Genomic DNA, 27,179 nt, shown 5'->3' on the forward strand with positions numbered 1-27,179 from the left:
TACTAATCTACATTGAGATCGGATAAAGCCCCCGAAATACTCTTAAAGTGGTAAATTAACGTTTTTTATTCATTTCTACTTAAGTTCGTGACATATAGAAGGTATCATCATTTACAGTCCCTTGGCCTGCTTGGCTTCGGCCATGGCTTCCTTCAGAGCGGCAATGGCGTTGTCAACATCCTTGCGGGCAGGATCGGAGACACTGACGCCCATGTGTCCGAAGCGGATGTACTTGGTCGCAGCCTCCTTATGCAGGCCCGCTGCAAAGATGACGCCCCGCTTCAGCAGTCCCGGGAGCACATCTGGTGGGGTGAGACCCTCGGGCAGCCAGATGGCTGTCATGGCGTGGGCCTGGTTCTCTGGCTTCGCGGCCAGCTGCTTCAGGCCGAGCTCAGCAACAGCGGCCTTGACACGGTCGGAAGCCTGGGCGTGCACGGCGAAGCGCTCAGCCATGGGCCGGGAGGTGATCTGGGACAGGGTGGTGTGCAGGGCGTGGACCAGCTGGGTGGGTGGGGTAGCGAAGTAGGAGGGCTTGAGGTTCTCGTAGTTCTGCATGATGGGAAGCCAGTTGCCGATGGAGGCGTAGTATGAAGCGGGGGGAGACTGGCGGTTCTTGAAGACGTCGAGGGCGCGGGAGGAGGCCATCAGGATGCTGAGGCCTGGGGGGCAACCGATGGCCTTCTGGCTGGCGGTCAGGACCACGTCGATATCCCAGGCATCGAAGGCGATCTCCTCGCAGCCGACACTGCAGACGCCATCAACAACAACCAGGGTGTTGGGGCTGACGCGGCGAACGATCTCGGCAATGCGCTTGATGTCGCTGAGCACACCGGTCGAGGTGTCGACGTGGGTGACGGTGATGATCTTGTAGGGCTTCTCCTTCAGGGCCTGCTCGATCTCCTCGAACGAAGGGCGCTCCCCAATGGGTGCCTTGAGCTGTGTGGCGTTCGCACCGTAGGTTTCCAAGCACTTGGCAAAGGAGTCGGCGAAGTAGCCGGTGTGCAGGACGAGAGCATTCTCTCCCTTCTCGACCAAGCTGGAGGCAACGACGTCCCAACCGAGGGTTCCGCTACCGGAGATGACGAAGGGCTGGGCGGCGGGGTTGGTGGACTGGAAGAGCTTGCGCACCAAGGTCAATGTCTCTCCGAAGGTCTTGACAAAGCCGGGGGCAACGTGGCTCTCACTACCAAAAGCATCAGTATGGAGGGGTCAATGGGTTACGGGACCACCGGGAGACTCACGCATAGTGGGCCATGGACTGAAGGACAGCATCGTCGAACTCGATGGGTCCGGGAATCAGCAAGGTGGGGTGAGGGGCTTGGGACGACATGTTGGGCGAGGGAGATTCTGGTTGCGAAGAGGTTGCAGAAGGAAGAGTGGACGAGAGATCGGTGCGATCGAGGGGTTTATATTCGATATCGTCGGGAGATTGGGAGTCTCTCTCGGTCGAGAAGGGGGTATTAAGGCCGGGCAACGGTAGACGCTGATCCAGGTGCCTGGAAATCAGACTAAGCCGCTGCGTCGTTCGTGTGCTCGCCAGCTTTTCCGAAAGTTCGGCTCTCAACGCCGAGAATCCGCGGGGTCGTCGAAGAAAGTGAACGTGATCGCAAGGAGTGAGGGGACAAAAGTCGGGGATCGCCGGAGCCCAAAGAGGATCAATCGGGATCAATTGTTATTGGTAGATGCTGTGGTATATCCCAAGTATCCCTAGAGTATACTGAATAGAAGATGAAGATGTGAAAGAAAACGTCCTGAAAGGGATCTTTAAATAGGGCAATGGATCTATAAAATTTTTCAGATTATTAACCCTTTTTTCCCCTTCCCTCCTTTTCTATCGGCCGGAATGGAATTACAGGCTGCGGGCGGAGCCTTCCGTACGTTTACCTCCGCACTGCGGAGAACCTTTGGGATCCCCGGATGACTTTTTTGTTGGGATGGGGGATGCGAGCTGCAATTGAGTCATCTATCATCTATCTATCGAGTAATGGGAACTCGGGCTGGAAGGAAAACATCATCGTCCATTGTTGCATCCCGGTTTTAGAGTGTTGGTACCCATACACTGCGGAGAGTCGGCGGCATTATATATTTGTCAATCATGACTGTGTATACGTAGTTATAGAACATATAGTTCTGATATATCACATTCGTAGGACACCTAATGATACTGGAAGAAACCAACATAACAACACAACTGCATACTCTGTGTATTTGGCCCAAACAATAGGCACAAACTAACTACGGTGAGACTGTATCTGAGGTTTGGACTCCAGTATCTCTGTCAAGGTTCATGACATATGGATATCTCCGGAGTTAGTCAAGTCTCGAATCGCTAGGACTTTCCCCAAAGGCTTCGCAGAAAGGTCAGTGGTCAGACAGTAGCATCTAGCAAAGGTTATCCATGTACCTAGGACTAACACAAACTCATACGCGAGGGGACGACTCGAAACAACGCAGTAGATTGTATACTGGTGGGACAACATGACATCTGCAATGATTCAACAACCCAGTTGTGGCTAAGGGATATCGCCAAGAACAAGTAAGCACCCCGGTCATAGTATCAAATCATACGCAGTGTGTCTGGCCCACTCAGTACGGAGTAGAGTGAGAGATGGTAAGTCGATCAGCACGGCATCAATTACCGATGATAATCAAAAGTATGATCATGGACGGAGTACCTGAATAGGCTAGCCCAAAGATGGTAAAGCGTGATATATGGCTGATAAAAGTATCAGACTAACCATCCTTGTCATAGATATAGGGCTTAGGGCTCAAGGACCGCGGCATCGGTGTCAGGCGGCAGTAAGCTTTCCCCGCGAAGCTCCATCGAGTCGACGGAGCACCAGATAACCATACGTAACCTTAACTACTAGTTCGCCGGCGGCCCCGATTATCCTGTACGTTTGCAGGTAACTACTTTGTCTCCTAGGCACAAGTTTCTTTGGAATGGGCTGTTGAGTCGCAAGTTCCTCTCTCCAGGATGACGTCGCGTCTTGTTCTGGTCATTGGTGACCTCTTTATCCCTGATCGAGCCCCGGTAATGAATATGTCTCTTCCCTTCTTCTACCCTCAATTCGCTGATATGCCATCTCTAGGATCTTCCAGCCAAGGTGCGCGCCACTCAATCGCCCGTCAATCGGCAACAATTCACTGTGCAAACCGATCCCGACTAACTGTCGCAGTTTCGGAAACTCTTAACGCCAGGCAAGATCGGCCAGATCCTCTGTCTGGGCAACCTGACGGACCGAAGTACATTTGAATTCCTCCGTGGTATCGCTCCCGATCTGCAACTGGTCAAGGGTGATTTCGATGTCGACTCTCCCAATCTACCTCTATCAAAAGTGGTGACCCACGGGAGCCTCCGGATCGGTCTTACACATGGCCACACCATCATCCCGCCAGGTGACGCCGAAGCCCTGCTTATCGCCGCGCGCCAGATGGATGTTGATATATTACTCTGGGGTGGTGCGCACCGCTTTGATGCTTTTGAGATGGAGGGAAGATTCTTTATCACTCCGGGAAGTGCAACGGGCGCTCTGAGTACCAGGTATTGGCCGGAAGGAGAGGAACCAACGCCTAGCTTTTGTCTCATGGACGTGAGTCGAGGCCCAATATCTCTATGCCACTCTTTCTCCCATACTGAACCTTCTACAGATTCAAGGTGACGTACTTGTGTTGTATGTCTACCAACTCAAGACGGACGCCAATGGCGCTGAAACCGTCGCGGTCGAAAAGGTCTCCTTCCGCAAGAACACCGTTCCATCATGAGTTAACGCTTCGTAATATTTGCTTGTATATACGTCATAGAAACAGCCACGATCACGACCTCCTAATTGTATGTGACTTGAATTTACCAAGGTTTCCCAACTGGCGTCTGCTCCGAATTTGATGATGGACGAAGTTTTGCGGTCCCGTACGAGTTGCATGGATTGGTTTCCTCCTGATAATGTACTTTAAAACCCAGATGAAGTATCGGTTGCCCGTATCTGATCCTTCTGTTACCCCAATAACTGTAAAATACTTGAACCGGATTAATCTATGAAGCTCCATAATGCTGAATACTTGCAAGCCACCTGACTTCAGGGTGTTGTATGGTAGCATTGTTTTATTTTCTTTTTCTACAAAGCATCGAGATGAAAAAATAAGAATGAAATTAAAAATAGAATTAGCGAAAGTAGTTAATTAGTTCTGAAGACTAAATGGAAGACAAAGGCGAGCCATCTTTGTTTTTGCGCCAGAAAGTCGGGACTGGATTTGGGTGAAGTTCGTTGCCCGTGAAGGTTCAGATGACAAAAGTCGCTAACCGGAAAGAGCAGCAGTGACTTCGGCGTCGATCAAACACGAGCATAACCATTTGCGACCTACTACGACGGGTCTTCTACCTCCAATCACCGGTTGCTGGTCATTCTATTTACCTCTTCGATCCTTTTAATCTAGATTTCCTTTACTTCAATCTTTAAAGCTTTGCATTTGTCGGATATTTTATTTTCCCAGAGCTCTTGCTCCACTCCGCTCCGCTAGCAGTCGGGGAGGTGCCGTGACAACTTGAGTTTTTCCTTGACTCCGCGGGTCGAACATACAAGAGAGGAGGCATCACACGATTACTTCCAGAATGAATCCTGAAGAGAACGAGGTCAAAGATGAGCGCCTGCAGCATCAGGAGGAGGGGGCTGATGATGAGGTACGGGTGTTCCTTCATGCGGAAGCTCAAGCTCGATTGAAGACCGGAAGCTCAATTCTGGTGTTTCTGTATCGTCTTGGCTTTATCACCTTGTTTATTTCTCTTGTATCAGTTGAACTAACACGGTGGTCTCGCTTGTAGGAAGAGATTGCGGCGATGAAGAGACGGGTAGCCGAAATGGAATCCGAGGCGGCGAAGTTGCGCGAGATGCAAGCCACCCTTGATCAACAGTCCGAGAACCTGCGGGAAGACAAGGAAGAGATCGATGCGCGGAGTATTTTCGTCGGCAACGTTGATTACGGTGCTTCCCCGGAGGAGATTCAGGCGCATTTCCAGAGCTGTGGCTCAATAAATCGTGTTACTATTCTCCTGGATAAGTTCACGGGTCAGCCGAAAGGGTGCGTTATCGCTTTGCCAGCCTCTGGAACTTTTCTCCCCGCCTTTGCCCGTATGGATCCCACACCGGTTGCGAATGCTGACGCTTGTGGTACAGGTACGCCTATGTAGAGTTCGCAGAACCTAGCTTGGTTGCCCAGGCACTTGTTCTAAATGAGAGTGTTTTCCGTGGCCGGAACCTAAAGGTTGGTACCCCTGTCTACCCCTTGTGCCCTGTGCCGTTTCCCCCCCCTAACACGCACGCAGGTTGTCCCCAAGCGTACCAACTTGCCCGGTATGAGTCGAGGCCGCGGACGAGGTGGCTTCCGAGGCCGGGGTTTCTTCCGTGGCGGTTACCCCCCTCGGGGAGGCTACCGGGGAGGCTATCGTGGTGGTCGGGTCGGGGCTATGCACCGTACTAAATGCATGCAACGTATGCCGCCACGCCGAGGGCGCATATTTCGCAGACAAGAGCAAGCGAGCTCGAACGAGTCGAGTGAAAGAGGAATACGGCCGAACACGTCCACATTAAATCGATAAATCGTGAGGTTTCTCTGATTTCATGGAGAATACTTTGGAGTTGGGGATGGGATGTACTGTATGATAACCATCTGGCAACCGGTAGGATGGATGGATTCCGCTTGTTTCTATGATATCACCCATATTCTACTAGGGTTTCTATATCTTTATTTTAAATTTGTTACGATCATCGTCAGTTTTGAAAGCATATCCTGAGGGTCAATGGAAAACACCATGTTGTCTCTCTCTTATTTTTTTTTCACATGTGTGTGAGTGGGTATGTGTGGATACGATGTGTACGAAGCTAGGCAGTATGTACGAGGTGACTGTGACGTTCAGGATTCAACCCAGGCGATAAACGCTGGTAGGTAATGAGTAAACCAAAGTCGTGTGCCCCACTGTCTATGACTAGTCGTCATATCCGAGTTATGCTCCTAACGACAACATTAAGGGGGTAAAGATTGAGGAGACGTGGTATAGTACATAGTTACATAGTACCAAAGTCAATATAAAAATAGAGGGATGAATTTTGTTGCCTTACGAGACAGCCACTAAATGCTTGGCTTGGGCTACGGGCGAAACGTTTCTTCCAGTTGAATGGAAACTAAAGCACGCGGGGTTGCTGCTTTTGGCGTCATGGCCTGTGGATTTCTTGGGCTAGCCGCCGGCCTGGACACCTTAGGGTTCAGGTATCCTATCACCTTCTGTTCCTCTTCCCTGATCTGGGATGAACTCTGTCAACACTAGCCGTACAGTAGGTAATATACATGGATCCGAGTACTCGTCACTCTCAGTCACCGGTATTTTTTGGCTGGTATTATTTCTAGGATATTGGAATGGATCGGAGTATAATATTACACGACGATTACCCATAGGATCTTTGGTTCGAGGAATCTTCGGAATACCTAGTAGGATTATTTAGAGAAGGTTTATTTATGCATTGCTGATATTGACAGTATCCTTCGAATATTTTCTATTATTTTTTCATTTTTCTTTAAATTTTTAATTATTATTATTATTATTCCCCCTCCTTCGCCACGATCCGCCCACACCCGCGCTACTGTCCCTACGAGCCAAACGGGAATCAAGTCAATCAACCGCGCGCCGCTTGTTCGACTGGTCGGAAGAAAGCCCCTCGTCACAAGGTGATTGGTTCGTACAGCGCAACGTCAGGACCTTCTCTGGTTTGCTCAGCCCCAAAGTTGCCCGCGCCTCCATCTTCAGGCTTAGTCTCCCCGTTATCGCCAAACCTCAACTCATCTTTAGTTTTCTCCGTTGCATCAATCATCAATCTTGTTCGGTTTCACCCCCCTCCCCCCCTCTCCACTTCATACCACCGCTTCTGTCATTCGATCTACGGCCGACCTGTGTTTCCGATCTTTCGACTCCTGTCTAGTGTGCGGCCTGTGGTCTGTGGTGGATGCGCACGCCGCGAATTACCTTTTAGGCTTGTCCTGATCGGCCGTTTAACACCCGGAGGCGTGTACTGCCAGATCCCTTTCCACAGTACAGGATGGGTTCCAATCTGCCTGCGTAAGTCTTCTCCCGTTACTCCTTTTTTCTTTGGATAAGAAATTCTATTGTGTCAACAGCAAGAAGAGTAGTCTCGTGGTTGGAAGCGAGGGTGTGCTAACGAATCAATGACTTGCAGCCAGCCAAACCTCAGGGTTACAAGTAAGACATCCAGGAATGGGGGACAACTATCAGTCATTCATCCAGAGAGAGGAAAAGAGCGAAGAGCTAACTGACTCTCTTTATTAGTTATCGCGGCGGATGGACTATATAAGCGAGATGTCTTCCGTATGTCCCGCCTATCTGATCTGAAATGATTGACGATCGTCTTTACAGGTTTCACTGATATCTTCCTTCATCTATACAGGATTCCCCGATCCGTTCGCGGTGGCCACTGTGGGGGGCGAACAAACCCATACAACCTCTGTTATCAAGAAGACATTGAACCCTTACTGGAACGAGATGTTTGATCTGTATGCCTCCCTGGCCACGTTTAGACGTCCACATATTGATTAACCCTATAATCCAGGCGAGTAAATGAAGATAGCATCCTTGCCATCCAGATCTTTGATCAGAAGAAGTTCAAGAAGAAGGATCAAGGGTTCCTCGGTGTGATCAATGTACGGATCGGTGATGTGATCGATTTGCAAATGGGCGGTGATGGTAAGTTGGGCTGCGAGTCAACTGTCGTCATCTTCTAAGGTTTGTCCCGTGTGTGAAAGTGCCCCAACTGACATCGTCACTTGCTGCGTTATAGAGATGCTCACTCGAGACTTGAAGAAATCCAACGATAATCTTGTTGTGCACGGCAAACTCATTATCAATCTGTCCACCAACTTAAGCACACCCAATACCAACCAAGCCAACGGCTTACACCGGTCACATATGCAACCATCAACTTCCAGCGGCCTTGTGCCTCAAGTATCGGCGTCGACTCCGCAGCCACCTCCCGGCCCAAGTCCAGCGGACGCAACTGCGTCAAATCCATCTCTCCACCCTCAGCGTGTCCCATCGACTACTCGGCCTAACAGCACGGTTGTACCTGCCAATGGAACGCTCCCTCCGCCCAGTGCCCAGCAAGGCTCTCGCACCAATCTCAGTTCGTTTGAAGATAGCCAAGGACGGTTGCCAGCCGGCTGGGAGCGACGAGAGGATAATCTGGGGCGGACATACTATGTGGATCACAACACTCGGACGACCACTTGGACTCGGCCATCGAACAACTACAACGAGCAAACGTCACGTACGCAGCGGGAGGCCAGCATGCAGCTTGAACGGAGAGCCCACCAAAGTCGCATGCTCCCGGAGGATCGCACCGGCGCGAGTTCACCCAACCTGCAGGAGAACCAGCAACAGGCTCAGACCCCGCCGGCCGGTGGCAGCGCCAATGCTGTGTCTATGATGGCTACCGGAGCGACCACCGCCGGCACTGGCGAGCTTCCGCCAGGATGGGAGCAACGGACTACCCCCGAAGGACGGCCTTATTTTGTCGACCACAACACTCGCACCACAACATGGGTGGATCCACGCCGACAGCAGTACATCCGGATGTATGGCCAGAATGCCAACGGCACCAATACCACCATTCAACAGCAACCAGTATCCCAACTGGGGCCGTTGCCCAGTGGTTGGGAAATGCGCTTGACGAATACTGCGCGTGTGTACTTCGTCGACCACAACACGAAGACCACTACCTGGGACGATCCCCGTCTGCCATCGTCCTTGGATCAAGGCGTCCCGCAGTACAAGCGTGACTTTAGACGTAAACTGATCTACTTCCGGTCACAACCCGCTTTGCGAATCATGTCCGGACAATGTCATGTCAAGGTACGACGTAACAACATCTTCGAGGATTCCTATGCCGAGATCATGCGGCAGAGCGCCTCGGATCTGAAGAAGCGCTTGATGATTAAATTTGACGGTGAAGACGGTTTGGATTATGGTGGTCTCTCCCGGTAAGTAGTCCTGTCGATTGCGAAGAATTGTCCAATGCTAATGTCGTCCAGTGAATTCTTTTTCCTTCTCTCTCACGAAATGTTTAACCCCTTCTATTGTCTTTTCGAATACTCCGCACATGATAATTATACCCTGCAAATTAATCCTCATTCGGGCGTAATCCGGAGCATCTGAACTACTTCAAGTTCATTGGACGTGTTGTTGGATTGGCTATTTTCCACCGCCGTTTCCTGGACTCATTCTTTATTGGAGCGTTCTACAAGATGATGCTCAGGAAGAAGGTGTCGCTGCAAGATATGGAGGGTGTTGACGAAGATCTGCACCGCAACCTGACCTGGACCTTGTACGTTTCTGTTTTCCCGTGTGCCGAGACATATGTCAAGAGCTCCTGCTGATAATCCATAGGGATAACGATATCGAAGGCATTATAGAGTTGACCTTCGCGGTTGATGACGAGAAGTTCGGAGAACGCCGGACAATCGATCTCAAGCCGGGTGGTCGGGATATTCCTGTTACCAACGAAAACAAGGGAGAATATGTTGAGTAAGTTTTGGCTTCCAAGCGGCGAGCAAGTCGAGAAAGCTAACACGGCATCAGGTTGGTCACTGAGTGGAAGATCGTGAAACGGGTGGAGGAACAGTTCAACGCTTTTATGTCCGGCTTCAATGAACTGATCCCGGCCGATCTGGTCAACGTCTTCGATGAGCGCGAACTGGAGCTGCTGATCGGAGGTATTGCAGACATTGATGTTGATGACTGGAAGAAGCACACCGACTACCGTGGCTACCAGGAGTCGGATGAGGTGATCCAGAACTTCTGGAAGATTGTCCGCACCTGGGATGCGGAACAAAAGTCTCGTCTGCTCCAGTTCACCACCGGTACCTCCCGTATCCCGGTCAACGGGTTCAAAGACCTGCAAGGTTCCGACGGACCCAGACGGTTTACCATCGAGAAGTCTGGCGATCCGGGGGCGCTGCCCAAGTCCCACACATGGTACGTTGTTTCTCTGCTCTATGGCAATCGCGAATGCTTAGCTGACTGCTCTGTAGCTTCAACCGTCTTGATCTGCCTCCGTATAAGACCAATGATGTACTTGAGCATAAACTCTCGATTGCAGTGGAGGAGACGTTAGGTTTCGGACAGGAGTAGATGCATCTTTTGTTCCATTCCGAGACCAGATATTTTGCATACGAGTATATTAATTCCGCCGCCGCGTGCTGCGCGGACGGCATGCAAACCAACGCGATTGAGAGGGCGCATGCGCATGTTCGTGATCTCCACCGGCTTGTGTCCCTTTGGCATCCCATATTCCCCCTTCGTTCGTGGTCTTCATTTTGTTGCATGCGGCTTGGAGCAGACTATATGAATTTTTTTTCTCTATTCTTTCGTTACTTTCAGAGTGGTGGCTTTGTATATATTCTGTATTATTGTCCTATGGATAACGAGCTGACTTGAATCTGGAGTCTTTACATTAAGGAGGTCTAAAATTTCGTATCCGATTTTAGGGTTTGTGCTGTGCTGTGGCCGCATGTGACCGGTCTGATTTTGGAGAGAAGTGATACATCGTCCTTGACTATTGGACTTAGTCCTTGGACCCTTTTTGTCACCGCCAGTCAATAGACACTCCACTGTATGGAGTCAATCGAGGGACTGGATATAGAAGACCGCCTCTAGTTGAAAGAAAAAAAAAATGGACGAAGTGACTCGAATGTATGCTCCAACAGACCACGTTCACCCCATCCAGCGGTTGATATCAGGCCCCATGGTAGTTGACAGCAGGAACTGTAACCCACCCGGGGTAATAGGTTAGTACTATTGAATATTGGCCCTAAGACACCACCCACTAACAAACCCAGTCGGTGCCATGGGCCATTCATATCGCCTGAAAGAAGCAATCTCTCGGGGTGGCTGATATAGTTCGATGCAGTGTCTCTCATATCCACCGTTCTTACTTACTGGTGCCATGTCTTACAGACGCGAGCTCTGCAGATGTCACGCTCACATTCACTTTGGGAAGACGCTCAGACATTGTCATGTTGATTTAAGAGCCGAGCTGCCTCTCCTTTCATTTCTCTTTGCTACGTTTCTCTATCTAGGGCTGTCTTGTGACTATATTGTCTATACTCATCCTTATTGCCCTAACCCTTCATCATCTAACTACCTAAACGGAAACATGCGTGCTACACTCTTCGCTACTATCCTGGCAGGATCCGCTCCCCTCCTTGCAGCGGCACAGGCCCAGACCACTCCTACTACGGGCGCAACAACTTCAACCGAGACGAAGTGCGCTGCTCAGAAGTATGTCTCAGAGATCGCTTCTAGTCAGCTGCATAGATATTGACCAATTCGAACAGCATCGTGGATGATTGTAAACAACGAATGTTGGGCCAGTTAAACGATTGCCAACCAAACGATTGGAAATGCCTGTGTGAGCAGCAGGGCAATGTCGTTACGTGAGTTAATGCACTTCCGTTTCTGTTCAACACTCTCCTGCATAAATAGCTAATATATGGAACGACATGAACAGATGCTACAACAACTGCCCTGGCTCTGCAGAGAGCGGCCCTGAAAGGCAAAAACAACAAGTCTACTGCAACGCGGCGAAGGCTCTGCCCTCGTCGTCAAGCAAGGTTCCCTCTTCGACCGCTTCGGCGACGGAGGCGAAGAAGACCAGTACCGCTGCCACCTCGACTAGTACGTCGACGGGTGCTGCTGCTGCTCCTACCGCGGCATTCGGAACTGTCGAGGGGGGACTGATGTTGGGTGTTGTCCTGGGGGTTTTGGGACTTTGATCTGTTCCAAGTTGCGTCGGGGAGTTATGATAATACTTAATAGTAATGTGTATGTCGCCGTGGATGGAAGGGGAAGTGGATAATGTATATCTATTAGTCCATGATTCAACCGAATGTAATTATAATCATATCTAATTCCATATCTCAGGTATAAACGTCATCCAATCTGTTTTCAATCAGATACATCCACCTGTTTATGTACATACATGTAGGGTATCAGATAAACAAACCAAACAATAAGCTATTCGACCGTATCAATAGAGCCGTCGAGAAGCAAGATAACGCAGCCCCATTGAGATCCTCTTCCTGGTCTGCCATAGAACAGCTAGTATAGCTCCGACAGCACAAGCAGGGACAAGCATATACAGCAGGCCTTCATCTCCCGCAATGAGAATCCTAGTCTCCTATAGATAAGACCCGTCAGTATCAAGCCTTCCAGATCACCCAATCGAGACCAACATACCGAATCATCCAGCCGAAACACCTCTGTAGAGCCCAATTCCTCACCCGTGAAGTCCACCGCAACCAACCTCCAGTACCCATCCGCCTCACCCATCTCAATGGCCGTCTCAAACCCTGTCTTGGGCACATACTCCACCGTCTCGACCTGCTCCTCCGTAGCATTCTCCCACACCCTCTGCACAACCCATCCGGCCACATCGGTCGCCCCATTCCAGCTCACAAACACCGTCCTTGAACCCAGATCAACCGCCACATCGGGCGGCTGGCCCGGCCTCCCAACCCAGCCAGCCTTATACGTGCGATACGACTTGACCCAGCCCAGCGCGAAGAACATCCGCGGGCCCCAATGCGTATGACACAGCACGTCGCCACGGGCACTGAACTCCGTATATGCCGCCGCCTTCCCCCATCCAACAAACACATTCCCAGACTCCTGCAGCACCTGCACATTGCCCTGTGAATGGGCACTGAAGCCCCCCGGCGCCGGGTACACGGTCCTGACCCTCGCCGTCCAATTGCCCACATCCAGCTCAACCACCAACCCACGACTATACTCCTCATCCATAACATGGTCATTCGCCCCATTATCCAACACCGTAATCACATCGCCCGTATCCCCAGGAACCCACTTCGCATCATGCTGCCACTTAAACCCCGTCGCCAGCCCGCCGGACAAATCCTCAAACATGTTCCGCGCCCGCCCAGCACCCACAACACCTGTCCCTCGGGCCCAATGCAGGTCACCGTGTGCATGTACCGCGACGACACCAGATACCGGCCGTTGGGGAGCTTATCCACGCTGTTGATGTGGAAGAAGTCGTACGCGGCGTTGCTCGAGTTCGCCGTCCCCTTGCTGTTGAGCGGGAAGAAGCTCTCCGTGATGTTGTAGTGGTCGCTGGCGCGCCAGGAGAAGAGCAGCGCGCCGCTCTCGACGTCGACCTCTTGGAAGAGACAGTCGTAGATCCACCCGTCTGCGGGCCCGTCGAGCGGCGTGAGGTCGAAGGCCCGGATCTCGTAGATGGTTATTAGCGCTGTGCCGGCGTCTGTGAGCTGGAATTCGTGGATGTCGCCGGCTTGGTTGTTGGCGGCGGTTATGGTGTGGGTTGGGGTGTAGGTTGAGTCGAGCTGTGAAAGTAAGTAAGGTATGGAACTCTTCCTCATAACCCTAAAACAACCCCGAAACCCTCAAATCAAGAAAAAAGACAAAAAGAAAGAAAGAAGACAAACCATATAATACGCCCCCAACCCCCTCGTCCCATCGTCCTCCCCAGCCCAAAACGTCAAATAATCCTCGCCCCGATACCGCTGCACTCGAAAGTCCATGACCATGCCAAACTCACTCGCCATCCACACCAGCTCCCCCTTATTGTCGAAGATGAGCGGCCCCGGCTGCGGGTAGAAATGGCCCCGCGGACTGAAGAAGACGTACTTGTCTTCGCAGCGCGGGTCCCAGGCGAGCATGTTGAGCTCCGGGGGGACCAGGTCCACGGATTCGTATTTTCGGACGGGGTGGGCGCCCAGCAGGCCAGTGTCGTAGAGGAGGGAGTGCCATGTTAGGGCTTGGGTGGGGAGTAGGGTGGTGAGGAGGAGTAGGAGGAGGTATATTGGCATTGGATTCTGTCTTTCTGTTTTTCTGACTGTCTGTGGGTGAGTGAGTGAATGTGTCTGTGTCTGTGTCTGTGTCTGTGTCTGTGTCTGTTTATGTTATGTGTGAGGGAAGTGCATCTTTGAATCAGATCGACAGGTCAAGACCTTGTATACTCCACTGTGCTACTCTAGTATACTTTCTACTTTCTACTTCGTCCACGAGTCATGGAGATGAGCTGCGGGGGTACATGATAAACTAACCACGCCAGCCAGGGACAGAGTCTATAAGAAAAGGGGAAAGCAATGGTGTCCCACAATAGTCCGCGGTGGATTCATCATCGGCGACGCAAACTACGCAGCGTGGGTGACGAGGCCCGCTAAGCGGATGGCCACGATGTGGGGAGATCGCACTATAGAAGCCATTCCGTTGGTTGGCGATGTGGCTCCGGCCCGCTTGCATGGCGCCAACGGCGAAATAAGCATTGGCGAGACGTCAATTGATCCTCTTCGCTTGGAGTTAGTGTGGATTCACTTGTTCTTTCTATGCCGTTATCTGATCTGGTGGCCTCTGTTGGTTTATGAGGCTATACATATGTAGATGAGAATAGCCAACGGTACTTTACTAAAAGATACATATACATTGGATATCATAACCATACTCTATAGACCATACACAATCAAGTCTTCTTACTCTTCCGACCTCCCGTCTGCTCCTCCTCAACCCGCTTCCGTTTACTCCCCGGATTCGCCTCATGATCCCCCAGATCCCCATACCCAGAAACACCAAGATGCCTCAACACAAACGCCACCTTCTCAACATCCGCACAAGAAACCCTCCCCAACGCAGAATCCCCCGTCTCATTCAGCCTCGCCCGTAGCTCATTAACAGCCGTCCACAGCGCCCGATACTCCGCGACGTCATATTTGACATTAATCTCGCCATTGCGCTTGAACTTGCCCCCTTTCTTGCCCAGCGTGTCGCCGCTCTCCTGGCCAACAGTCCCCGGGAACGTCTCCAGACACAGCCAGAGGTACGTATCGTCACTGTAGAACGGGGCCTCATGCTCGGGGTCCCGGAGCGTGCCCACGGACAGGAGCAGCGACGCGGTGGCAATGCCCACGCCGCGGAGGGGCTTGACCAACGCGTCTAGACTCGTCTTGGGGAAGGACGCTGTATCTGTCTCTTCCTCTTCGCCCGTAGTCGTGAAAGCGTCCGAGGTTGCTTTCTGGACGGTCTTGGGTTGGTTCGCTTTCACCATGCCCAGTAGAGTAGGACGGAAAACACCATGTTTCCTGCATGGGGGTTAATGCCATACAGATCAAATGATAAAAGTATATAAGAAGAACAAAATGAAAAGAAAAGAGAACTTACAGCTTCCACTCAACTAGCTTCAAAACCTCCTCCTTCTCTAGACACTGCTTCTCGGCCGCCACCCCCGGCAAACCCTCATACCTCAGCGCATCTAACTCCCGGTACGCCTCGATCTCGGCCTCAACTTGCTTCTTCTGTTCCTCGTCCAGCTCGGGATCCTGTCCCGGAGGAGGAGGAGACACGCGCTTGCCACGCTTGCCCCGGATGGAGGCTTGGAGAACGCGGTTTGTGGCCTTGCGGCGCGTTACGGCCTCCACCGTGGCTGGGTAGCGGGTTAGTAGGGCCTGGAAGGTAGCCCGGGTGATGTGGGCCGGGTGGAAGTTGTTCATCTTTTTCCGTAGGTCTCGTCTTCTTGGTTCTCTATTTGGGGCCGTGGTGGTTTTACTCCATACATGGGGGTTTGTCTTTTTACTGAGGTCTGAGTGCCAGGCACTGTATTTTTGTTTAGACGTCGTAACTTTGGTATTAGCATTACGATCATTCGGTACGTTACCTGCTGAATACAGATACAGAGTACAGTTGGCAATTGCAAATCTTAATTATTCAGTACAGCATCCTGTATAAGTAGAGAGTCGTAAACATCGCCAGAAACGCTCAACTGCAACGTCTCGCATCGCACAAATCAAGAATAACTAGAAACATGCCAAACTGATCGGACCGTGGCAAGCACCGTCCCACGTAAACGCAAGTTGTAAGGCCCTAAAGTCTCATACAAGAATCGGGAGATGTATAGCATTACAACGGACGAGAGGTCTAGCCCCTGCGAGTAGTGATAAGAGCTGAGAAAACGAAAGAAAGAAAGAGAAAAGAAGTCTATAACATTTACTGGCCTCCACTAGGTTTTCGCTTGTGGTCCTTCTTTCTCTTGGCAGGACTGGTGTCCGGGCTGGCAAAGCTCACGCGCTTCTCATCCTTGCCGCGGTTCAACGACACCAGGGATGCAGAAAGAAGGCTGTCTTTCTTCTTGGAGCTGCCGCCCCGGAGTGGTTTCGAAAAAGACGGGGAAGGGTGACCGGCGGGGTCGGACTTGGGATCGCTGGTCGTCGTGGAGCCCGTCGTATCGTCGTCGTCTTCCACGTCAATGTGACTGAAGTCTTCTTCGTGATCCCCAGCTTCCGACGAGCTGGGACCCGGGCTATCCGAATCCGACGCCGCTTCACAGTCATCATCGTCGTCGCTCACCAGACTCGGAGCCTGGTTCGACTCGACGGTATTCGGACTGAGATTGGCCGAACGATCGACCCCATCGACTTCACGAAGACGAAGGTCATCGATCGGAGCCACCGATGAGGGTGGGCCGTACGGGGATTGATAAGGCGCGGCCCGCGTGGGCGTCAGGGTTTCCAAGGTGAGGGGCTTATGACTCGTCTTGTCCACCCCCTTGCGGCTACCTGGGCGCCGCGACCCGGCTTGCGGAGCTGTGGTCCGCATCGGTTGCCGGCCAATGCGAGTTTCAGTCGGTTTTTCGCCGTGACTCGTATTGACCGACGGCGGGGCCGGCTCCACGTCCGACTCGCCTTCATCGGACGAGTAGGCACTCAGATCCACGGGGGTCTTCGCTTCCCCAACCAGTCGGTCCAGGTCGAGTCCAACACCCTTGAGCTGCATCAGTGATGACAGATGAGGCGTAGCCGGCGAGCCCAGGAAGTCATCCGATGGCTTCGCCGGCGTACGGCGCTGAGTGGGTAGAGGGTGGGCAGACGGACGAGGTGTTTCCACCACGGAGGACGCCTGCCGGCTGGAGACCGACGATTTCCGGGGCGTCGCGTTGTCAGAGGCTTCCGACGCGGATGGTGTCTTGGACGACTCAATGACATGAGCCGATCGAATGAGCGGATGAACGTAACCTGCCGTGGCGGTGCTGGAGGTGTCGTTCTTACCCCCAATGATCGCACCTGCTTCGTCCACCTCTACGGGCTCTCCCGATGCGACCGCGGCCGCATCGTGACTAGCAAAGTTCCTGTTATGGGCAATGCGGCAATGATTGATGAATCCTTGCGTGCTGGAGAAATTGTCCCGTCGACAATCCAAGCAGACAAGTTTGACCAGGACACCATCTGACTTTCGCCGGATGATCATCGGGCCCGCTTTCTCCTTCGGCGGCGGATAGCCATTCGGCAAGGATTGCAGCTTCATGTTACCCGAGCCTCTCTGGAAACGAGATTTGCTGGCCCAGTAGCCATCGCCAGAGTTCCCACGCGTCGAACGACCTTCCATCAGCGGCGTACCTGGCGCGCCGAACCCTAGAGGGGTTGCCGGCTCGAGCTCCCCTCCGTCGAAACGAGGGTCCGGAAGCAACCATCGGGCATAGTGGCGGGTGTACGGGCCATCCGTGACACCCCACGGTGCCGGGGAGAGCGGTGGAGGTCCATTTCCAGGAGCTAACACTGCCATTCCCGTGCCGTTGCTGACCGATTGACCCGGGGCATGCGATCCCGGATAAGGGATCTCGGCGCACCGTCGCAACTGTTCCAACGCGACTTGGCATTTGGCGATCTCTTGGTCGATCAAACGGAGTTCATTGTGCTTCAACAACACCTCTAAGCTTAACTGTGCCTCCAACGTCTCGCGCAACTTTTCCACATTCACTTTGCGCGGGGTGGCATCCTGGTTGGCGCCTGGGAAACCTGACGGATCGGGGTTCTGACGAGATGCATTGTCGGACGGGTGCGACGGTTGGGATGCGCGATCGCTGAGGGCTGTCGGTTCCTGCGACGTCGTAGTCGCATCGCTGAGAGAGAGAGACGGATTTTGATCAATCGCGACCGGATTGCTGGGCGTATCGTCTGCGCGCAACTTGGTTGCGACCGGAGCACCTTGGCCGGTGGCTGAATCGCTCGAATCGGACCGCTTGCGCTTCAACTGGGGCAGCGCCAGGCTGTTCACACCCGGGGCAGCGCAGTGTGGCGAGGTCGCGAGCATCTTGAGCTCCTCAGCCATCACCTTATTCCCCCCAATTGCAGAGGACCAGGGTAGCAGCCGAAACATGCCATGCGAGAGGTGTGCGACAGGGAGAGAAGTAGGGTGTTCAGACGCCAAGACGACTTGGGAGAAATGCGACACGTCCGAAAGCGAAAGAACCAAAAGGAAGAAAAAAAAAGGTGCGAATACAGTTAGTCGCTGAGTGATTAGATCATGCACCAGTGCATGCGAACGCGATCTAAATCTGGGGGGAAAGGATGGAGAGGTGGAGAGTGAGGCGTAGAGTCCGCGAAGGAATGGACGTTGCTGCCGATCGGTGATCAGGCGTCGTTTGCGACCGGCAGAAGCTCAGCAAGGGGGGGGGGGGTGGAAAGGGAGGAAAGAGTCACCCCAACCAGAAACACCGGACGTAAGAGCGGATTCACCACCTTTAGCGGGAGAGAGAAGGATGATAAAGGAGTTGGGAAGAGTAGTTCGGACGGGAAAGAGTTTTAGATTGAATTTCCGAACCAGAGAGAGAGGTAGAGAGAGAGTTTCCAGAGGAATGAATAATGACAGATAAGCACCAGAACAATGTTATGGGGAGAGGCAGTAGTATGAGGGAATACAGTACGTTCTCCGTACGTTCCCAACAAGTAAGTTAGTCCACTCACATGCAGTTCCCGGGAAAGGAGGGAAAAGGCAGCAAGATGGATCCACGGGGCTATTGATTGGCACCTCCAGAGAGGCAAAATTGGCGGAACACAGGTGGTGGCGTAATCTATTAATAATGGATGCTAAGGAACACAACTCGTAATGAATTTTCACCAGGAACAGGCAGCAGACAAGAAGAGGGGATGAATCAGGCAAGAGAAAAAAAATCGTGCACGAGATGACCACGAACTTTTTGGGTTCAATCAGTTCCGAAAAGATAATACAGAATAGGAAGGAATTTCGAGCTAATCTGCGAATCAACTAAAGATCATTTGGGGAACCGACAAAGAAAAAGAAAAGAAAAAGAAAACTATATACGAAGGAGAACGAGGGAGACCGGCGATAAGAAGGATGATCGCAAATCAGTAGTCCGACCAGGGACCCAAATCCTGTCGCGGAGATGGAGAGTGATGAAACCCGTCGGGGATGGAGAGAAGGGGAAAGAAGAGGAAAGAATCTGGGAGTTGGAGTTGGAGGAGTTGTTGGTTTAGGTTCTGCGAAAGGGAAAATAAGAAGAATACTAATCTTTCGAGACAGTTGTTGGATTTGGGGGGGTGGAGGCAAAAAGAAGATCAGTGACAGTGAGGGGATCTGGTTTTGTTTCTCATTAGTCCCCTGTATGTATGTTTGTACCCAGTCGTAGTACTACCGACACTGGAATGGTCTATGACGACGGGGGGAGGCAGCTATCACCACACATTCAATCGTTATCTCGTCTGTTCTCAAGAACTGGCCAATATCGATGAGCCGGAAGAGACTTTCCTAGCGAGTCAGAGTGCCGTAAAAGTACTGGTGAAATGTTTCCCTAGTATGGAATATTATCTTTAAATATAATAATATTGATTATCTATTTTTTCGATATATGCGTCGTGAGCTCTCATTGATCCTCAGGAATTGACTTCCCTGTTCCAGCGTCCGGTTGAATCAGAATGACACGTCAAATCAGATCGTCGCGCTATTGACCCTTCACATTGGCCGGTGGGTCCATGATGTGATACCGGGCCTGGACTGGTCCATGGCTCGTCTTCGCTGTATTGACCGTCACGCCCGGTATGGTACTTTTGTCCCTCTCAAGCGATCTGAGCTCTTGTTGGTCTTCTGTCTATCCGTACCTGCAAACTATCCGTTTCCTTAGAACTTCCTGCACTGCCACAGGAGTCACTTACATGTACAACCCACTCGACCTTGAATTGGAATATACCTACTGGTAGCGGTAGTTTAGCGCGTTGTACCACCGTGGGCGATGCCAACAATGTGCATATATATCATTGGGCACCCGCAGAGTTAATGCCCTAGTGCAGCTGTATAGGTCTTTAGTAGGAATGGTGGGAGCTATAGTTGGCTAACTATGGAATATCTCCTTAGTCACGGTGGTGACAATTGGATTATAAGCTAACGGTGCCATGGATCGGAAGAGTGTGGTTAAGGTTCGTCGGACACACATTGGTGGCTTCTCTTCCAAGTGTTGACTTCTTTCATATTGCTGGGCCCATGGTTCGTTCGCTGCCTGATCTTTTCAATATCATCGACGGCGTGCCTGAGGTACAAATGATTACATCATGGCATCTAGTCATCGCTTGCTTTTCCGTTCTGGGTGCTTTGTTTTCCCGGATTTGAAGATCAGACAATGACTCTATACCAGCTCCATAACTCTGGATCAGTAGTTTCACTAAAAGACTCCTGCGCCATGGCTCGGTAGAATCCATCTTCTGGACCAGAGAATAGTATGTGGTAAATTTCAATCGCTACCTTCCCTTCCGTCCTTGGATTCTCATCCAGTGCTGTCCTGCTAATACTTCCCAGGCTGAAAATGGGAATCGGCGAGTTGTGCACTCAAACAGTAAATGAGTGAGACACCACATCTGCAACTTTGGCTACTTCAGACACGAGGGGAAACCCTCGTATATAACGCAGCATGGCTCAACTAGAGTGAAAGACCGCAATTCGGAATATCCGAGTGCCAAAAGGCGGCAATCCCTTCTACCACAGTTGGGGAATTCCGGACGGAGCCTTTTCGTTCAACAGCGGCCACGACTTAGGGCCTGGCAAATATTGATCAACATTTTCGGGTTGATGTTAGACCGTACATACTCGACCGTGATTGCACGCGGTGGATACTCTGGGGTTTTAGGGTACTGACGAACGGCCGGTTTTCCTCCGCACCCCGCAACCACGCCTTTCGGCAGGGACGCCATGTGGATTCCATGATTTTAATGAAGAATTGTCGTGGGATCGCAAGATGGATTCTGCTCTATGCTCTCTTGTCATTGGGTAATTTGCCTTGTGTCTAACAGCTTGGTTTCAACTGCTACGGGATATGTTCTCTATACGGTTAGACTGTGGATCTTCAGAAAGCAGCAGACGGGAATATTCTTGCCCGAAGAGCTTTCGTATGTCCATTGTGATCTCACTGGGTGACGACCAAGGTCGGGAATTCCAATATGGCTCGGAGACACCAGTTTGGCCTATATCATGGCGGGGGTTCCCACGTGGATCTTACAAGACGTGAAGAGTGAAGACTGGGAGGTGAGCAGACTCACCGGTATAAGCTCTCTAAAATTGCATTCATTGCGTGAAAATGCGCTCGTCACTACCGTTTCTCACTGCCCTGGGCTGTATCTCGGCCGCTTTGGCAGTTCCCCATCCCAGAGTGCATACTCCAGAGTACGTCAACTGGACCACTTTCAAAGCCAACGGAGTCAACCTCGGAGGCTGGCTCGTCCAGGAGTCCACGATTGACAGCCAGTTCTGGGGCACATATTCCGGCGGCGCAGACGATGAATGGGGACTTTGTGAACATCTAGGATCCCGGTGTGGACCTGTGTTGGAGCATCGATATGCGACCTACATCACGAAAAGCGACATCGATAAGCTGGCCAACGTTGGTGTAGAAGTCTTACGAATTCCCACGACATACGCCGCCTGGATCAAGCTCCCTGGCTCCCAACTGTACTCGGGGAACCAGACAGCCTACCTCAAACAGATCGCCGACTACGCGATCACCAAGTACGGCATGCACATTATCGTGGATGTCCATTCCCTCCCTGGTGGCACGAACGGTCTCACCATCGGCGAAGCACCGGACACTGGGGCTGGTACTACAACGAGACCGCGTTCGACTACTCCATGCAAGTCATTGACGCCGTCATCTCCTTCGTCCAGAACTCCGGCTCACCCCAATCATACACCATCGAGCCGATGAACGAGCCTACCGATAACCCGGATATGTCCGTCTTCGGAACCCCAGCCGCACTTTCAGATCGCGGAGCCACCTGGGTCCTGAAGTATATCCGTGCCGTGATCGATAAGGTCGCATCTGTCAACCCCAACATCCCAGTCATGTTCCAGGGAAGCTTCAAACCGGAGCAGTACTGGTCCGGTCAGCTCCCGGCCGACGCGAACCTGGTCTTTGACGTCCACACCTACTACTTCGAGCGCAACGTCACGTCTGAGACCCTGCCAACCCACCTGTACGCGGACGCGCGGTCCAAGGCTGGAGACGGCAAGTTCCCTGTGTTCACGGGCGAGTGGGCTATCCAAACGCTATACCAGAACTCCTTTGCCCTCCGCGAGAGGAATGTGAATGCGGGCCTCGATGCCATGTACAAGTATTCCCAGGGCAGCTGCTACTGGACCGCCAAGTTCTCGGGCAATGCGACCGTGAACGGGCAAGGAACCCAAGCAGACTACTGGAACTTTGAGTACTTTGTTGACCAGGGGTACATTGACCTGACGAGATTCCATCAGACGAACTAGCAGGTGCCCTTGTGTAGATTGAGACGATATGTTTGTACTGGATAGTACTCAATTCATGGCCAATAATTCGAATTTTGCAATTTTGAAGCTCACTAAACGGTGGCTGTAGCACAATTTTAATCGCTATAACACAGAAACAACAGGAGGAATATACAACTACACACAGTGTACACGTACAAGCAACAATAACCAATCATGAAAAGTCGAAAAAAAAAAAAAAGAAAGACAGTCTTACGACCGCTCATCAAAACCAGTCCATAATCTATCCACTCATTCTTAGCCCTTGCACCGGCCAGCGACGTCCACCCCAGCGCGAATAAGCAACAAGTCCATAAAGGGCATAGACCATAACACATAACCCAGTCTAGCGCAGGCAAAAATACGGGCACGTGCCGCACAAAACAAGGGGGGCGAGAAACAAGCACACACAAACGAGAAACACAAGAAATACAGGAAACGGCTTAGTTCTCCGTCATCCTGAGGATGAAGTTGACGACGACGGCCGCCAACAAGGCGAGGGCCAAGACGGTCGGACCGAAACGGTCGTCGATGCCGCTCTGGCCGCGTTTGCGGATGCTGGCTGCGCGCCAGTGGAAGGTGCACAGGGCGTAGATCATGGCCGCCATGGCGATGATGGTGAAGAGACCGGCGGAGATACGACCGATGCGGTCACCGAAGTTCAGGAGACCGACGGCCAAGCCGCCCAGGATGACGGTGAAGTTGAGCCAGGAGAGGAAGGTCCGCTCGTTGGCGAAGAAGACCTTGGGTTCGACTCTGGTGGGCAGGGCGATGCGCTTGCCTTTGGGGGGAGCTGTTAGTTGGGACTGAGACGAGTGACTCGTGATTCCTCTTTTACTGACCTGGGGCAGTCTGGAGGAGAGGTTGACTCGACATTTTGGTCCGTGTGTGTGTGGGTACGGGATAAGAGCTAGTGAGATGGGATCCGGAGAGCTTGCAGGAGGGATGAGAGCAATTGGAGACGAGAGTTTCTGAACAACCTCGTAAATGTTATAGCTAAGAAATGTGATGGAAAAAATATCGATGACACTCGGTTAGAGAAGGAAGAAGAGAAAAAAAATTGATTGCAAGCGTCGGGGGAGAGACTAGAGAGGATCGATACAGTTGCTGCAACCACTACTGTCGGTATTCAAGACGGCCCAGATTCTGCCCCGCTACAAACGCTCCGGTCGCCTTGCTACTTACCCGCTTCGGCCTAGTTTGTGGCGTCGGATTGATTTCCGACCGTCGATGCAATCCCACGTGCCCTCGTTCGTTGCTGTTGTCATCGCTTGAGGTCGTGCCGGATTATGGTTACCCCGTGTTTCCTGTGGCGGTGACTGGCTAAGCACGGCGCTAGCCCCTAGCTGGCAAGTAGCTACTCAGCCAACCCCGATCCAGTATGGAGTGATTGCAGGGTGGGCCAACCATCGAGCATCAAGCCACAATCCTGATAACACGCTCAACTTGCGGCTCCTAAACATCCAGCAAACACCCTGTTGGAATCCCCATCTCTCCCTACAGTCTTGGATTTCCGCCCACATCGACGCTTGTTTCATCCCTGCATACCACACTACATCGCGTGAGTCTTATTCCTTTGCCGATCTTGACCGTCAATTCGTCTTCCCCTTTCTCGGGGCCGCACCCCCCACAACCATATCTCCAGATTCACTCTGGTCTGCCACCGTCGACTCTGGGCCCGTCTAGACCCCAATCGCAGTTAGACCATACTAACTCGATAGCTTCGTTCCAGACAACCATCTTTACACCCGACGATCACATCTACAATGGCTGTCGAGACTGCTCCCACTTCCTCGGTGCGTGACCATGCAATCCTGTCCCGCCGCTAAAACGTCATTGTCCGCTATCGTTCGTCCATTGACTCGGTCCGCGCTGACATCCGTCTCTCGTGGACGCCTATAGCCTGTCCCCATCGCGGACCTCACCAAGATTGCCTCCGAGGTACGTTCTCCCCTTTATCATCCGCCTCAACCTAGTCGCGGTGGCACACAGACTATTCAATTCAACTGTCACCATGGCAAGATAACGAAAACCCGAACTAATTCTAGTCCAGGCATGTGACTCCGCACTGGCCGGTGTCGAAGGCTACGAGCACACTAAGGTCGGCGAATGGAACTCTCAGATCATTGTGAGTGTGGACCGGATTCTCTGGCGTCGTTTGACAACGGTCTAATCACAAATCCGCTACAGAACACCATCCTCAAAGCCCTCATCGCCGCGACCGCTCCCTCTACCCCCTCGACGGCAGCCCCCTACCGGTTCACCGTGAACAGCACCATCGTGCAACAAGGTCTGATCGACAAGTCTGCGGCCGCAGAGGGCGCCGCCAGCAACACCGGCAAGCGCGGGATGCACTCCGCCTCCGGCGCGTTCTGGGACGTCAACCGTGATGGAATGTGGACATTCAAGTACCCCGGTGCTGACGAGCGGGGTTTGGATGTCGTCGTGAGTGTAACGTGGTTCGCCGTCAACTAAATCTAAGCACCTCCACTTGTCCGGGGTTATTAAAGATAAAAGAATTCTTGACCTGATTGGTGGTTTGATTGGTTCTTAAAGACGCATGGTGGTAATTTTACGATTTATTTTCTCCCTCTATCATTTTAGTATCATCGTTTTTTGGTCTCCGTTTGCTTTGGGAGCAAGGTGCAACGAGCAGAATCATTTGTGGGTATGATATTTTTCTCGGGTGAGCCTTATACCTTGTGTATTTCTAATCGTATCGATACATATGTAGGGGAATATACAAACAACTTGTACAGACAGACTATTATACGTATATTCTTTATTTCGGATTGGATATACCACATACGTGAGCATGCCATAGACTCGTAGACATCCAAAACAATACAAGTGGGAACAAACAAGCCTGAACTCCAATGCAGAAGGCAACATGCCTCCATGCTTCACCCAATCCCAGGCGCCATGCTAACCATGAAGAAGACTAACTGACAACGGACAATAACGGTGCGTACCTCCGGACCTCTCACCGAGGCTCGGAATAATCGTTCAGAGCAACGCACACCGCCCCGCGGTGATGCCCACTGTACTGACGGATAACCTGGCCCGAAGCCAACTCCCATAGACGAGCGTAGTGGTCACTCGAAACGGTGACTAAATAGGCTGAATCCGCGGAGAAAGCACAGTCCCACACCCATCGCTGGTGATTGGCTAGGGTGGTCTCCAGGTAAAGGGTGTTGGTATTCGGATCTACTGGGGGGCCATCGGGTTGTACGGGGAAGGTCTGCTGGGGCTCGTTGGTGGGCGGCGGGGTTCCGTTGATGAAGCTGAATGGGTTAATAAAGTCGGCTCTGCCTTGCTCGCTGCTTGGGGTGTTCACTAGGCTGTCTGAAGGAGGTGGGGACGAAGGGGTCTCTGTAGGTTCCGAGGTGATGGCTTTGCCATTGGCCTTGGCTTGCGCGGCGGCTGTCTTGGCCGGGGGATAGTCGAGATCGAGGTTCCAGACCTTGGCTGTGTGGTCTGCTGAGCATGTGGCGAGATGCTTGACGTCGGGGGAGAGAAGTATGCGGGTGAGGTAGTCTTTGTGAGCCTGGAAGGTACACATTGGGACGATGCGAGTCAATTCCGCATCTTGGACCATGCGCCAGATGTAAACATTGCCCTGACGAGTCGATTAGTCTCGAGTCGCAAAGTGAATGGATCGTTTGCCTGATATGACACCAAAAGGGATAGAGATGAATATTAAATACCTTTTTATTCCCTGCGCAGAGTAAAGATCCGTCGCTTGCAACACTGACACTTTGTACAGCAACGTCATCTTCGGGAATTAGCTGATGAGTGCAGACGCTCTCGCCCAGATCCCAAACCCTGACAATACCAGCGCGATCACCACTGATGAGTTCACCCTGGTTGGGGTGAATAACAACGTCATTGACGGGGGCTTTATGGGCATAGTTGCGTTGTAGACTGCCGGTGCGCGTGTCCCACACTTTCACCGTGCCGTCTTCCGAGCTAGTGACCATCCACTTGCCTTCGCAGTGAAATGCAACACCAGTTATGTTGTTCGTATGGCCATCAAAGGTCATAACCGGGTTGGGATTAGTGGACTTGATATCATACAACTTGACATTGTTATGACCTGCGGCGGCCAGATAGCGCTTGTCTGGGGTGATACATAAGCGATTTACTTGAGAGTCCGGATGCTGGATAGTCCGCGAGCATATTCCAGACAGAGCTTCCCAAAAACTGCCATGGCGGATTAGCGCGCTGGGTATACCGGCAATCGTAGGGAAAGTAGTTGACTTACCGAATGGTGTGGTCATATCCGGCTTTGGTAGCGAAGCGGTCAATTAGCGTCACTGAAATGCCTACCGAAGATCTCGAAGCCAATGCTGAAATGCAGCTTGTACTTACCGGTGCAAAGAATGACGCTCATATTGAAGGTGCGGGAACCTATGAGGAACAGAAGAGAATTAAATATTAGGAGGCCCTGAGCGATTCCTTCCCCATCAGCGGAATGAAAGTCGAATTGCTTCCTGCCGGCCTTATGCTGCGGCGGTCTTCGCTGCCCGCAATCCCT

General features: G+C 51.9%; 11 protein-coding genes across 11 annotated transcripts; 5 read left to right on the forward strand and 6 right to left on the reverse strand.

The window, feature by feature from the left end:
- Positions 1 to 111: 111 nt before the first annotated feature.
- Positions 112 to 1,625, reverse strand: ANOM_002898 (alanine--glyoxylate transaminase; the record flags this gene model as incomplete). The annotated part of the gene is made up of 2 exons (XM_015548155.1): positions 112 to 1,183; positions 1,242 to 1,625. Coding segments are annotated over 2 exons (1,395 nt in total), but the record flags the coding sequence as incomplete, so codon positions are not given.
- A 1,209-nt stretch (positions 1,626 to 2,834) lies between these two features.
- Positions 2,835 to 4,014, forward strand: ANOM_002899 (vacuolar protein sorting-associated protein 29; the record flags this gene model as incomplete). Its single annotated transcript, XM_015548156.1, has 4 exons — positions 2,835 to 3,034; positions 3,093 to 3,107; positions 3,180 to 3,593; positions 3,652 to 4,014. Coding segments are annotated over 4 exons (639 nt in total), but the record flags the coding sequence as incomplete, so codon positions are not given.
- A 418-nt stretch (positions 4,015 to 4,432) lies between these two features.
- On the forward strand, positions 4,433 to 10,359 carry ANOM_002900 (NEDD4 family E3 ubiquitin-protein ligase). The gene is made up of 12 exons (XM_015548157.1): positions 4,433 to 4,678; positions 4,820 to 5,076; positions 5,172 to 5,259; positions 5,321 to 5,486; positions 7,334 to 7,372; positions 7,452 to 7,557; positions 7,614 to 7,747; positions 7,842 to 9,039; positions 9,315 to 9,383; positions 9,446 to 9,583; positions 9,638 to 10,033; positions 10,090 to 10,359. Exons 1-12 carry the CDS (start codon positions 4,610 to 4,612, stop codon positions 10,187 to 10,189), a joined length of 2,760 nt encoding a protein of 919 aa, XP_015409003.1. The 5' UTR covers positions 4,433 to 4,609; the 3' UTR covers positions 10,190 to 10,359.
- An 854-nt stretch (positions 10,360 to 11,213) lies between these two features.
- On the forward strand, positions 11,214 to 11,832 carry ANOM_002901 (GPI anchored serine-threonine rich protein; the record flags this gene model as incomplete). The annotated part of the gene is made up of 3 exons (XM_015548158.1): positions 11,214 to 11,338; positions 11,395 to 11,493; positions 11,568 to 11,832. The coding sequence occupies 3 exons, from the start codon at positions 11,214 to 11,216 to the stop codon at positions 11,830 to 11,832; spliced, it is 489 nt and encodes a 162-aa protein (XP_015409004.1).
- A 254-nt stretch (positions 11,833 to 12,086) lies between these two features.
- Positions 12,087 to 13,905, reverse strand: ANOM_002902 (arylsulfotransferase family protein; the record flags this gene model as incomplete). Its single annotated transcript, XM_015548159.1, has 4 exons — positions 12,087 to 12,236; positions 12,296 to 12,940; positions 13,003 to 13,419; positions 13,522 to 13,905. The coding sequence occupies 4 exons, from the start codon at positions 13,903 to 13,905 to the stop codon at positions 12,087 to 12,089; spliced, it is 1,596 nt and encodes a 531-aa protein (XP_015409005.1).
- Positions 13,906 to 14,573: 668 nt separating this feature from the next.
- On the reverse strand, positions 14,574 to 15,582 carry ANOM_002903 (uncharacterized protein; the record flags this gene model as incomplete). The annotated part of the gene is made up of 2 exons (XM_015548160.1): positions 14,574 to 15,174; positions 15,254 to 15,582. Coding segments are annotated over 2 exons (930 nt in total), but the record flags the coding sequence as incomplete, so codon positions are not given.
- A 493-nt stretch (positions 15,583 to 16,075) lies between these two features.
- ANOM_002904 (uncharacterized protein) lies at positions 16,076 to 18,241 on the reverse strand (the record flags this gene model as incomplete). The annotated part of the gene is made up of 1 exon (XM_015548161.1): positions 16,076 to 18,241. One exon carries the CDS (start codon positions 18,239 to 18,241, stop codon positions 16,076 to 16,078), a length of 2,166 nt encoding a protein of 721 aa, XP_015409000.1.
- Positions 18,242 to 21,446: 3,205 nt separating this feature from the next.
- Positions 21,447 to 22,624, forward strand: ANOM_002905 (beta-1,3-exoglucosidase; the record flags this gene model as incomplete). The annotated part of the gene is made up of 2 exons (XM_015548162.1): positions 21,447 to 21,874; positions 21,946 to 22,624. 2 exons carry the CDS (start codon positions 21,447 to 21,449, stop codon positions 22,622 to 22,624), a joined length of 1,107 nt encoding a protein of 368 aa, XP_015409038.1.
- A 216-nt stretch (positions 22,625 to 22,840) lies between these two features.
- Positions 22,841 to 23,714, reverse strand: ANOM_002906 (putative vacuolar transporter chaperon Vtc1). The gene is made up of 2 exons (XM_015548163.1): positions 23,485 to 23,714; positions 22,841 to 23,423 (listed from the first exon to the last, which is right to left on the reverse strand). The coding sequence occupies exons 1-2, from the start codon at positions 23,516 to 23,518 to the stop codon at positions 23,086 to 23,088; spliced, it is 372 nt and encodes a 123-aa protein (XP_015409001.1). The 5' UTR covers positions 23,519 to 23,714; the 3' UTR covers positions 22,841 to 23,085.
- Positions 23,715 to 24,408: 694 nt separating this feature from the next.
- On the forward strand, positions 24,409 to 25,332 carry ANOM_002907 (dynein light chain Tctex-type family protein; the record flags this gene model as incomplete). Its single annotated transcript, XM_015548164.1, has 4 exons — positions 24,409 to 24,438; positions 24,545 to 24,583; positions 24,696 to 24,770; positions 24,833 to 25,332. The coding sequence occupies 4 exons, from the start codon at positions 24,409 to 24,411 to the stop codon at positions 25,115 to 25,117; spliced, it is 429 nt and encodes a 142-aa protein (XP_015409002.1). The 3' UTR covers positions 25,118 to 25,332.
- Positions 25,333 to 25,625: 293 nt separating this feature from the next.
- Positions 25,626 to 27,035, reverse strand: ANOM_002908 (WD40 repeat domain-containing protein; the record flags this gene model as incomplete). The annotated part of the gene is made up of 4 exons (XM_015548165.1): positions 25,626 to 26,261; positions 26,350 to 26,845; positions 26,907 to 26,928; positions 27,014 to 27,035. The coding sequence occupies 4 exons, from the start codon at positions 27,033 to 27,035 to the stop codon at positions 25,626 to 25,628; spliced, it is 1,176 nt and encodes a 391-aa protein (XP_015408998.1).
- Positions 27,036 to 27,179: the final 144 nt, after the last annotated feature.

Source organism: Aspergillus nomiae, assembly GCF_001204775.2.
Source record: "Aspergillus nomiae NRRL 13137 chromosome Unknown contig00061, whole genome shotgun sequence".
NCBI lineage: Eukaryota > Fungi > Ascomycota > Eurotiomycetes > Eurotiales > Aspergillaceae > Aspergillus > Aspergillus nomiae.